General features: G+C 35.5%; 1 protein-coding gene across 1 annotated transcript in view; it reads right to left on the reverse strand.

Moving 5' to 3' along the window:
* Alg9 (ALG9 alpha-1,2-mannosyltransferase) overlaps positions 1-12,771 on the reverse strand; it is an 86,648-nt gene that overhangs the window by 44,544 nt on the left and 29,333 nt on the right. The window contains 6 exon segments of the mRNA XM_047516207.1: positions 6,330-6,459; positions 7,767-7,914; positions 8,533-8,568; positions 8,571-8,661; positions 11,184-11,290; positions 11,293-11,337. Coding sequence (XP_047372163.1) covers positions 6,330-6,459; positions 7,767-7,914; positions 8,533-8,568; positions 8,571-8,661; positions 11,184-11,290; positions 11,293-11,337 — 557 coding nt within the window.

Consider the following 12,771-nt stretch of genomic DNA (forward strand, 5'->3'; position numbering starts at 1 on the left):
AAAAAAGGCTAGACACAAAAGGAAGGACACATTTGTGATTCCATTTATATGAAATTCCAGAAGGTCAAATAATCTAAAAGTGGTGCTGGATGCCATAGTGCCCACCTATAATCCCAGATATTTGGGAGGCTGAAGCAGGAGGATCACAAGTTTGTGGTCTGCCATGGCAACTCAGAAAGTACCTTTCTTCCTCAAAAAGAAAAAATGATAAGGGCTGGGGATATAACTCAATGGTACAGCATCCATGGGTTCAATCCCCAGTCCTGGGAAAGAAAAGAATATTGGGAAATCCTGAAACAAAGCTTCTTATCCTAAGACTAACCTTTGTCAAGTTCCACTCTTCCTGAACCTGAGTTCTTTGACCCCAAAAATGAAGGTGATCAAAGACTTGCTATCTTAAGTTCCCTTCCAAATCCACAATTGTTCCTATTGGTAACTGGGAAAAGCAGGGATAAAGGAAAATGAGATAAAACTTTGACTGAATAGTTTTGTTTTAATACTTATTCTGAAAACACAAATTTGTTCCAACACAACAGATATATTAGGGAATATTTGAGCATAATTTAATTTTTCCACTTGGTTATGTGTCATTTCATCTACAAGAAATGCTAGGTGAATGCAGAAAACTGTGCACAGCTAAACCAATCCATGCAGGAATATAAAAAGTGCATAATGCACAAATATCTATACCTTCCTCAGTGCCCTACATCACACTCACCAATCTACTTATGTTATTAACAGTCTCTGTCAGATTTCAGATAATCCTTCCACTACTTCAGAAGATGCAACTCTTCTAACACCATGCCACAAATGCCAAGCATTTACAAAGTAAAATGCCATACTATAATATTTATGAACTTTTAACCATTTAACATACATAAAACTGCTACATTTTTGTTAAGTTCCTATTTCTTCTCTTTTTTGGAGGGGAGTGGGTACTGGGGTGCTTCACCACCAAACTACATCCTGAGTCCTTTTTTCTTAGTTGTACATGGACATAATGCCTTTATTTATTTTATTTTTATGTGGTCCTGAGCATTGAACCCAGTGCATCACATGCTAGGCAAGCACTCTACCACTGAGCCACACCCGAGTCCCATCCCCAGCCCCTTTTATTTTTTATTTTGAGACAGGGTCTCATTAAGTTGCTGAGGCTGACCTTGAACTTGTGATCCTTCTGCTTCAGTCTCCTGAGTCACTGAGATTACAGGTGTGTGCCACTGTGCCTGACTCCTTGATTCATCCTTCTTTTTTTTTTTTTTTTTAATTAGTGCCCCAGGAATTGAACCCAGGGGCACATAACCACTGAGCCACACACCCAATTCTTTTTTATTTTATATAGAGAAAGGGTCTCGCTAAGTTGCCTAGGGCCTTGCTAAATGGATAAGGTTGGCCTTGAACTTGTGATACTCCTGCCTCAGCCTCCTGAGCCACTGGGATTACAGGCCTGCGCCACCACACCAGGCTCCTCTTTTTTTAATGTGTCACTCAGTTTTCAAATATTGTGTCCCTAACCCCATTTCCCCATTGGTCTTGTGGGTTTTACTGCACAATGACTTTTAGCTATTTTATATCATTGCAGCAAAAAAGACTAGACTAATGTTTGGGAAAAAATTCATCAATGATCAATCCATATTTTTCAAAGATAACATATATATAGGCAAGTCCACTTATGTTCAAGACTTTCCCTGTAAGCTCCCTCCTGAACTGCTGTTTTCTTCCAGAGGTTTACTCATTGACTAGATAGTTCCCAAATCCAATAGCAGACTTAAGAGTCAGAAAGATATCATTTACCTTGACATAGTAACAAAAATTTAAATTTCTCAAGAATTAGAGAGATGATACTGAAATTATCTTCTAAATTCAGATCTTGAGGGGGTTGAGGATGTACCTCAAGAGTAGTGTGCTTGTCTAGCATGTATGAAGCCTAGGTTCAACCCTCAGCACCACAAAATTTTTTTTTTAATTTTTATTTTTTGTAGTTGTGGATGGGCAGAATGCATTTATTTTATTTGCTCATTTCTCTGTGGTGCTAAGGATGGAATGCAGTGCCTCACACATGCTAGACAAGCACTCTGCCACTGAGCTACAGACCCAGCTCTACACCATGAAAAATTTAAAAACAAAATAAAACAAATTTGAACCTTGATTCGAACAGAAAATCTTGACAGGAACTATTGTAAATGTCCACTGTTCAATAATGGGATGTTTGACACCTATTCAATTTCTACCATGAAAGTATATATGCAGAAAAACAATTAGTTTTACAACACAGTTTTAACAGAACAATAGAAACCATAGAACCTTTACAAACATTCACTCCTAATTTTTGACAAACTCAGGTTAAGGAGTTCAGTGAATTAAAGAAGGTCATACATATTTCCTCATTTCCACGCAGTAAAGAAACACTAAGCCTGAACTATGAGCTAGCAAAAACCTGCCAATCAGAGCCAACGGGCAGGTAAAAATAATGCTGCTAGTTAGGATACTCAGATGTGTTAAACAAAATTACTATGCCTTCTTGAATGAACCTGGATGTACAACTAGGGTTGATACAAAAGTAACAAACATGAGTGTAGCACAGCAAAGATTTGGACATTACCATTTCTTAAAGAATTAAACATTAAAAGTTTTTAAATTATTGAAATTTCTGTTTACATACAAATATACATCTATGCAAAAAGAAAAAAGTGAAAGAAAAAACAAAAACCATCAAAATGCCAACGGTGGTTAACACTTAGGTAATGAGATGACAGATTATTTTTTCTTGTCTATAGTTTTCATTATTTCATACAATGAATGTTTATCACTTTTATTTTCAGAGGAAAACAAATATTTTTTTAAATAGCTAAAAGAGGTGATCCTTAATAACAATTCATGCAGAATTAGTTCCTGTTACTTTACAAAGGGCCAAAGGTGAGTGAACTGGATTTGGAGGGCACTTTCCCTGCCATGTAGAACAGAAGGAACTTGGTAGGAAAAATCAGTCACAGGAATACAGACAAGTACAAAAACAGAGACTACATGTCCGGCAGATAAGGAATTGCTTGTCCCTTCTATTATCAACTGGCATTACAGTGCCCCCTACTGGCATTCTGAAAAATCTCCACCTTTGGGGTAAATATATGGTCACTTAACCAAATGTCATAATATCTGGTTGCAGATAATATGGGAAGATTATCTAACCAGATCTAATCAGTGTCCAAAGTCTAAGATATATTTTAAGAGGTCACTGTAGATTTTCTAATCAGTTTTCTCTCAACCTCCTTAGCCCAAAGGTGATGAATATTCATTCTCCACTGAGAAAATATGTACAGTAGGTCCCCTTTTCTCATGCTTTTCTCATGGTTTCAGTTACTCTTAGTCAACCATGGTCTGAAAATGTTAAATGGAAATTTCAAAAAATAAACAATTTATAGGTTTTTAAATTGCACACCATTCTAAGTAGCATAGTGAAATCTTATACTGTCCAGCATATCTATGCTGTTTGAGCTACCTGTCACTTAGCAGTCATCTCAGTTATCAGATCCACTATCATAACACAGTAGTTCTGTTGTTCAAGTAACTCTTATTTTACTTAATAATGGTCCCAAGCACAAAAGTAGTGATGCAGGCAGCTTGGGTGTGCCCAAGAGATCCCTAAAGTACTCTCTTTAGGTCAAGAGGTTAAAATTCTCAAATTATTAAGAAAGAAAAATAAGCTAGTACAATAACTACAATAAGACATTATTGTACAATAAGACATTTTTTTTTATTTTTTGCGGTGCTGGGGATTGAACCCAGGGCCTTGCGCTTGATAGGCAAGCACTCTATGAACTAAGCTATATCCCCAGCCCCACAATAAAACATTTTAAGAAAGAGACCATATTCACATAATTTTTATTACGGTGTATTATTAAAATTGTTCTATTTTATCATTGATTACTATTAATCTCCTATTGTACCAAATTTACAAATTAGACTTTACCATAGGTATGCATGTACAGGAAAAAAACATAGCAGGCCTAAGATTTGGTACTATCCATTGGTTTTGGGAATCTCTTGGAGGTCTTGCAGGTAAGGGAAGACCACTCTAAAGGCTAATCATTAGGCCCACAGCACTTTCCTGGATGCTGAGAAAAATACAAAAGAAATAAGATATAGTCATTCCCTTCATAGCATTCACAAATCTGAAGAGGAAAGATATGACATACATATTAGGAGTACTTAGATAATAAAATAATGAAATTAAAAGGCCATATGAACTGTACAGAAAAATGCTTAAGGTCCTTAAATGAAGGACTACTCAATACAGACTTAAATAGTAGGCTTCTTGGATATCTCAGGCAGGGTCACTAACATAAGCAAAAAATTTGGGGCAGAAAAGACAATGAATGATGGGTCTGGATGGACTGGAATAAAAACCAGGTTGGGAAACAATTAAAGTATGGAAGAAGAGAGATCTGGGCAGAGTATATATTCCCTTAAGGATATCAGATTAAGAACACCCATGGGAAAAATCTTTGCTAAATATGATAGAGATGCAATATCAAATCTATAATAATTCCAAAGTGGGTATCATTATTCCCATTTTACAGATAGAAACAAAGCAGTTAAACAGAGAAGTTAACTAATTTGCCTGAGGCCATCAAGGTACACAATAACACTGAGATTTAAACTCAGGCCTATTTGAATCCAAAGTTCATGTTCTTTATTTATCTCCCCATGTCACCTCTTCCTAAGTCTCTGATAACATCACTCTAGATTCAAACTGTCTCCCACTCAGGGTTATATGCTCCCTTCTTTTTGATTTTTGAGTGTCCCTATGGTGATCCCCTGTACATTAAAGCTTGCTCTCAGAAGAGTAACTGCAGCTAAAATAAAAATGACTGTAACAGTTTACCCTGACAAAGTGTATTTTCTTTTCTTCTTTTTCTTTTTCTTTTTTTCTTTTTGCAGTACTAAGGATTGAATCCAGGGCCTTCCACATGCTAGGCAAGTGCTCTACCATTGAGCTGTATCCCTAGCTCTTTATATTTTTGAGACAGGATCACACTAAATTATCCACACTGGCCTTGAATTTGTGATCCCCCTGCCTCAGCCTCACCAATAGCTGAGATTACAGGTGTGTGCCACCACATCTGACAACAGGTATTTTCATTTTAACAGGAATAAGAGTCTTCCTTTAACTGTATAGATGGAGGGGAAGGGTGGGAGGGGAGGGGGGGAAGGGAAAAAATGGCAGAATGAATCAAACAACATTACCCTATGTAAATTTATGATTACACAAATGGTATGCCTTTACGCCATGTACAAACAGAGAAACAGCATGTATCCCATTTGTTTACAATTAAAAAAAAAAAAAAAAAAAAAAAACCTCAAAAAAAAAAAAGAGTCTTCCTTTAAAAGAACAGTAAGAATGCATATCTTACCTTCTCAGGTAGCCAGACCAAAGATGTGTTTAAGGATGTACATTTATACAATGTATACCTAAGATCCATACAGTAAAACTCTCACTCATAAACCCTAAGGGTCTGCATGGAAGTCTAATCAGCCACAATCTGGAGACAAAGGCCATATATGACTACTACTTTGCTTCAGAAGAGAAATAGAAGCCTCACTATTTTATATTTTAAGAACATGACATTTTAAAAAACCTAAATTAAATATTTTTGACATTTAAACTATTAAATATTTTTAACAAGTTGCCAAAAAATGTGTTCTCCAATAATTTTATAAATTTTTTATTGCCTCTATAAACCAGAAGGAGCATCAACTTTACTGCTCTCTCCTTTTCGCCATCAAAGATCTTACAGGTATCAAATGTCGAAAGTGTCATCTTTCAAAGGAACTGAAATAAAATTCACATGGGATCTCAGAGTGTATAAAGTCAAGTAGGTAGAAGATCATGGCACTGACAGAGATTGCTCCATGGCACTTACTATGGAAATAGTCTTCCTGACTATTCATGTGCTAAAACCAGAATATAGTCAGAGCTAGGTCAAGCGTAACCTGATAACTTGAAAGTTCCCCACCAAGTATTTTAACAGGCCAAGGAATCATATAAGTTTCAAAATGTGTTTCAGAAAGATAGTTCAGATTCTTCCATAAGAAAATTTCCAGCCGACTGGAAAACTTAGAAGTATTGAATTCTATGTTTTACATAAAATATAAGAGGTAATTTGAAAAAAAAGGTGATACTGTTCAATCTTTCTCAACAAAGGCTGTTATAGTCCTCATTCTACAGAAATCACTTTCTAAGAAATTCTCATTTTATCAGTGTTCTAATATATATGCCAAGAAATTTTAGGGGTAGAATTCTTTTCAAAGAAAAGAATGTAAGTCCTTACGTATCTGGATGGCTCTTCTATGTTCTGGTCATTCATGTCAGTAGGAACCACCCGAGTAGCCAGTGGTCCCTCTGCAAAAGGTTTTGGTAGCTGACCTCTGAACTCTGATGGAATGAACTGAAGCTGCCAACTGTAAGAAACACAAATAAGGAGAATAAGAAAAACACAAGGGGATCATATTGCTAAATGTACTTGAAACAAACAAAAATCATGTGAAAGATATTTCATTTGAAGAAAAAAAATTTTCTGCTAAAACCTTAACCAGGGAGCACAGAGGCAGAGGTCACAATTCAATCCAAAAATCATTGAGAAATTTGTGACTAGAGGTCTCTCAACCCATTTCACCAAGTCTCAGAAGTGAAATTTGAAACCAGATGGTCATACCATGAAACAACCAGAGAAATGTCAAAGTTTATTGCCAATTACCATGTGATCAAAAGGACTTATTTAAAATTAAAGCAAACTCATCAGATATAATGAAAAAGATGAAATATAATATTGGCACTAAGAACATGTTAAGGGAGCAGCACTTTGTTACTGAATAATCCTTAAACATATCTTCATCTATGAAACTATTTCAAAGGTAAACAGCAAAGGCCAAAGTCAACCCTCAAAAAACAAGTTTTAATTTGTTACAGGATTTTTATTAAGCACAAGATACTACCACCAGGTAAAACTAAGCTGCTGAAGCCAGTCTTAAGCGGAACAATATGACTCATCTTAACCAGAGTTCCCTTTTATATAAATAGGACAAATTTAAAAATATATATTTAAGGAACTCTAGGGCATATGCTATCAAATCTAATGATAGGGTAAAGGAAGCTGGTATAGATGTCTCAATAATAGCTTTCCCCAGTGTTGATATATTGGTGAAAAATTTATTGTTGGATGGGAAAATAAATTCTTCTCTAAAAACACTTTTTTAGGGGTGGGAGGGTTGGGGGGGAAGGAAAAAAATAACAGAATGAATCAAACACCATTACCCTATGTAAATGTATGACACAAATGGTATGCCTTTACTTCATGTACAAACAGAAACACCATGTATCCCATTTGCTTACAATAAAAATAAATTAAGAATAAATAAATAAATAAAAACACTTTTTTTAGTTAGAGGTTCTAGACCACTTTAGGATGTGGATTAATATTAAATAATTACAGAATTATAAACAGGAACTTTCAGCAAGAGTTGTTAGCAGAAGCCTAGAGCCCAAAACGTTTTCAGAAGTTCTCAGACACTGTGGTCATAGGCAGGGGAGGGTGCACACCCACACATGGCACCCAGTCTAATGAACACAGGAGAGATTCCACAGCACCCAGAGACAGAAGTGATTCAATGACTTTCTGTAAAAATTTCAAAGCAAAACAAAAATTAAGAAGCCCATGCCATAAAACTGCTATTTTATTTTAAACTCTGGGAATGAAAGGACAGCTTACTTTTCAGGCAGAAGGAAGCTGCTGGGAAATCGATACCACTCTTTTCCCACGCAGACATTCACAGGTCTGCCTTCTGGGACAGTGTGGATGGTTGGGTCTGTAGCAATTCGGTAAAATTCTGGATACAAATCAAGGGGCCCATGATATCCTGGAAAGAAGAACGGTCAATAAAAGCCAAAGATGAGTAAGATGAGTTTCTGACATGTAATTATAATATGTTAAGGTCCCACTGTAATCCACATAAAATTTAAGAAGTGTGAAGGGCCATAGCAACTTCAGTAGGGACGCCTACCCTACACATATAAAATGTCTTTCTAGTTGGGAAGATGGCAGCAGCAGAGACCCTATTTTGCCAAATATAGGGCTTTCTAGTTCTTCTCCATGTCCTATCCCCTTTTAAACTCTTGTTCTTTCAGTGTACTTCCATATTGTGGATCCCAAAACTGATTGTAAGAAAATATAGTCATGAGAATTTAGTATAAAGTTAAGTTTATGCTTCCTTAATTCATCGGCAACCATTAAAAGGAGGGAAATCAAAAGAACAGAGGGGGAAAAAGTGTAGTTAATCATACCAAAAGGAATTTTCAATCTCATTTTCAATCATGAGGTACAGAAGTCACATCCTATTCATTATTAATTCTATATGCTCCCCCTTCAAGAAAGACCCCTTCCTAGCACAAGCCAAATATGTATTAAGCAAACCTGCATGAAGGGAAACATAAGGTGAAGAGCCTTGTGAGCGTGAAAATACACATAGCATATCTACCTCTGAATAGTGCCACAGAGCGGGAAAATGATAAAGCCCAAAGAGGAATACAGTTCCTAAGGCCAGCCAATTTGATGTCACGGTATAGTGCTCCAGGCGGTATCGTTGAAACACAAAGTGGTAACATTTCTAGAAGGAAAAAAATGTACGGATAAAAGAAGGTACAACTTGCAGAATATACACAATCATGAAATATCACAGAAAAGTCAAGAATGCAGAAGCAGAAATTGAGTCTGAGCAGGTGCACTTAGAAGGAATCCACTCCAAATACAAAGATCAAGGCCAACTCCTCTGATATTGTCTGGGGGTCAGCCTAGCTGGCTTGCCAATACTCTCACTAGCAAGAAATTTAGATATTTTGTTTGTGCTTAAAATTCTAATAATTTATTTTAAAATATTTTTAAATGCTTTTATGGCAGTTTTCCTTGATACATGAAGTATTTCAATCTGGTTTTTTTTTGTTTTGTTTTGTTTTTGGGTAACAGAGATTGAACTCAGGGGTCCTCAACCACATTCCCAGTCCTATTTTGCATTTTATTTAGAGACAGGGTCTCACTGAGTTGCTTTGGACCTCACTGTTGCTGAGGTTGGCTTTGAACTTGAGATCCTCCTGCCCCTGCCTCCCCAGCTGCTGGGATGAAGGTGTGCGCCATTGCGCCTGGCTTCGATCTGGTTTTTTTTTTGTTATGGTTTTTTGTTTTATTTTGGGGGGTACTGGAGATTGAACCCAGGATCTTGTGCATGCTAAGCAAGCACTTAACCAACTGAACTATCTCCCCAGTCCCTCAATCTGTTTTAATATGAGAATTTACCTTACTTTCCTTACCTCAAGTTCTTGGCAAAGATTTTAATATCAACCAAATGTCTCATGACCAACAAGAAAAAGACTTCCTTTCATACAGCACTAGGAACATGCTGTTAATTTTTGCTTACAACTTATAAACTAGACGGTTATTATAACTATATACATGCATGTATGAATCCTGCTCTTTTTGTGTGTATGTGATGCTGGGGATCAAATCCAGGGCCTCCCACATGCTAAGCATACTTTACCTCTGAGCTATCTCCCAGCCCATCTGCTATCTTTAAGTACCTTCTCCTTAGATTTCTTTCCTCCTTTCCTTCCTTCCTTCCTTCCTAATAAAACCCACTTTTGGAAATAAGTTTTCTAACACACAGCAAATGCCATAAATATGTAGAAAACTCTTTTAATATTTTAATATTAATATTTCAGAGTGTGGCTCAGTGGTAAAGCAACTTGCCTAACATGTGTCAGTCCCTGGGTTTGTATCCTAGCACCACTAAAAAAAAAAAAAAAAATGGGGCAGAAGCTGGAAGTCTGTCCTAAGGAAGCAATCCAAATAGCTGACTGAAAATATTTAAATAACTAAATGAAAATATTTATTCTAGTAGCACTTGTAATACTAACTAAATGAGTAACCTAAATTCTAACATGAATTATCTTGATCATTATACTATATATTACCCAATGTTATATATATTATATCCAATTATTATATATTATACCCAAATCAGTAAAACATTATATTATCATTTAAATAATGGGTATAGGAACGGCAACCCAGACAATATTATGACATAATATCAAGTTAAAAAGGATAAAAAGTTATATGTACACTTATTATTACAATCATAATAAGCCAATGCTAGAAAGTGTTTTGGTTTAAAAGGTATTTTCACTACTTTCTAAATTATTTGAAATGAAATTCAATTACTTTATAATTAAAATTATTTTTAAACTATCATTCTAACATGGGTAAACCTTGAAAATATGCTAAGTAAAAGAAATGTCACATATTTTAGTATTCATTTATATGAAATGCCCAAAATAGGCAAATATAACAAAGAAAATAGATTACTAGTTACTTACAGATGAGAAGATAAGGAAAAGAAGGTAGAAGGAATGATAGCTAAAGGGTATACAGTTTTGAAGTGATGAAAATATTCTAAAATTGACTGCGGTAATGATACCATATATCTGTAAATAAGTTAAAAACCACTGAATTGGGCTGGGGATATAGCTCAGTTGGTAGAATGTTTTCCTCACAAGCACAAGGCCTGGGTTCAATACCCAGCACCAAAAAAAAAATAATAATAATAATAATAAAAACCCATCTATTTTTTCTGCTAATTAAAAATGACAGCAGAGGGCAAGAAAGTATCCAGAGACTGCTAAGGTCATAAATACAGAGATATTCAAAATTAAGATTAGCCTGCCAGGGTATTGAACTGGACAGGTTTTAAACCAGGATTACATAACTGCCTGGTGTAATCCCAAAGTCTTGAGCAAGTTTCAGTCCAATCTAGCAGATGAAGAGCAGACATGATTAGCTCTGCTCAGAGGCACTATCATGTGACTTAAAAATGCATCTTTATTAGCAACTGGATTCCTGTTGACAATAGAGACAAATTACAACACAATTAATAATGCAAATAATCAGCAAATAAGAATATGATAAACAGCTTTATCAACACATAAGTCTTTGATTATATGATCCATGTTAGTTTTAATGTTGTGGGTAAAATATCTTAGATGGATGTACTCTATAATATAATTTGCTCTAAGTTTTGTGAGCAATGATTTAATAAGTGAAACAAACGAGGCAGGTATGTTTTTCCCTGAAATTTACCTGAAGTGCAGAAAGAGCCACAGCGCCACAGAGACATATAAGTGGATATACAGGGAAAAGGAACCTCTCCTCTTTGTGAGGCTGGATGAAGAAAATTATAAACCAAAATACATTGGAGCCAAGGTAAGCCAGTATGGGTGGCCTAAATTCTGAACTGCAAGACACAGAAAAACATTCACCTTTCATTATATTAGAACAAAATAAACATATTCAGTTTCAATGTTTCTTGATCTTACATTTGGAAGTATGTCCTAGGACATACCATAAAATGTTTCAGCTATGATATTTACACTTTCTACAAACACATCAAATAAAAGAATACACTCCTTAACTTTTCCAAGAAAATCTAAAATTTAAAGGGACATACAATACTGGATTGGCTAGAACAAATGAAAATGGGGTTAATGGGTGATAAAACTCAATAAATTCCATACTAGGTGAAGGAAAAACACCTTTTCCCTATAACAAGTACCACAATAAAGACTAAAGACTAATCATTTCTGAGATTAACCAAAAGCCTAACATAAACCCATTTCTGAGTTTTAATTCCTATACTATGTTTAAACATGGTTCTCTTTATCTACACACCAATTGTCTAATTGTTCAAGCAGACCTAAATCAAAAGAAAGCAAACACAGTTGAATTCTCAAACCCTTTTCATCAAGCCACAAATGACAGCTGTTTTGAGGTAAACATGAAAACACTGTTAAAGGAAGTTCACTGATTTTCACTCCTCTTCTATAATACCCAAACATTCTGAATCTCAAATTAGAAACAATAATGTACTTAAAGATGTGAAAGAATTAAAGGAATGTAATGAACACTAATATCCAAGCACCTGCTGGAAAGTTCCTGTGGTTAGGTACATGAGCACTGAGTAATAAACCTGCAACCCACAGTGAAGGAATCTCCTACTGTGTTTATATTAGAGAAATGTGCATACAAAATGCTGGCAAAGGGTAGGTAGACAGCGCCCCCTGGTGTCCATCATGTCTACAGGAGCAAGTTAGATTACTGCCCAGGACCACTATCAGCAATGATTAATTTAGTGATCTAGGTTATCTGTATCTGCAAAATTCTTTAGTGGAAAAAATTTTTGAACTTCATTAGCAAGCTTATTTTATAAACCTTTCACTCTAAGATTTTGTCATGAGATTAAGGTTATACTTTGAGATTTATACTGTTTCAGTATATTTACATTGATTTTTTTTACTTATAAGAAAATAAACTTTGCTATAGTCTTTTTCTCTTCTGTACCTTAAACTCTAACATATAATTTTTAAAATATGATCAAAAATTTGAAATGTCCTATATAAAATATACAAAAATCACTAACCACATGATATATAATAGGATCATGGTAATTTCTTTCTTGCTTCTTTATATTTTTCAATTTTTTCCAGGCACAGTGGCACACACTTATAATTCCAGCAACTCTGGAGGCTGAGGCAGGATTGCAAGTTCAAGGCCAGCCTCAGCAAACTAGCAAGGTCCTAAGCAACTTAGTGAGAAACTGTCTCAAAATAAAAAATAAAAAGGGCTGAGGGCTGAGGATGTGGCTCAGTGGTAAAATACCCCTGGGTTCAAT

The sequence above is a fragment of the Sciurus carolinensis genome, chromosome 11 (genome assembly GCF_902686445.1).
Source record: "Sciurus carolinensis chromosome 11, mSciCar1.2, whole genome shotgun sequence".
In the NCBI taxonomy this organism is placed as follows: domain Eukaryota; kingdom Metazoa; phylum Chordata; class Mammalia; order Rodentia; family Sciuridae; genus Sciurus; species Sciurus carolinensis.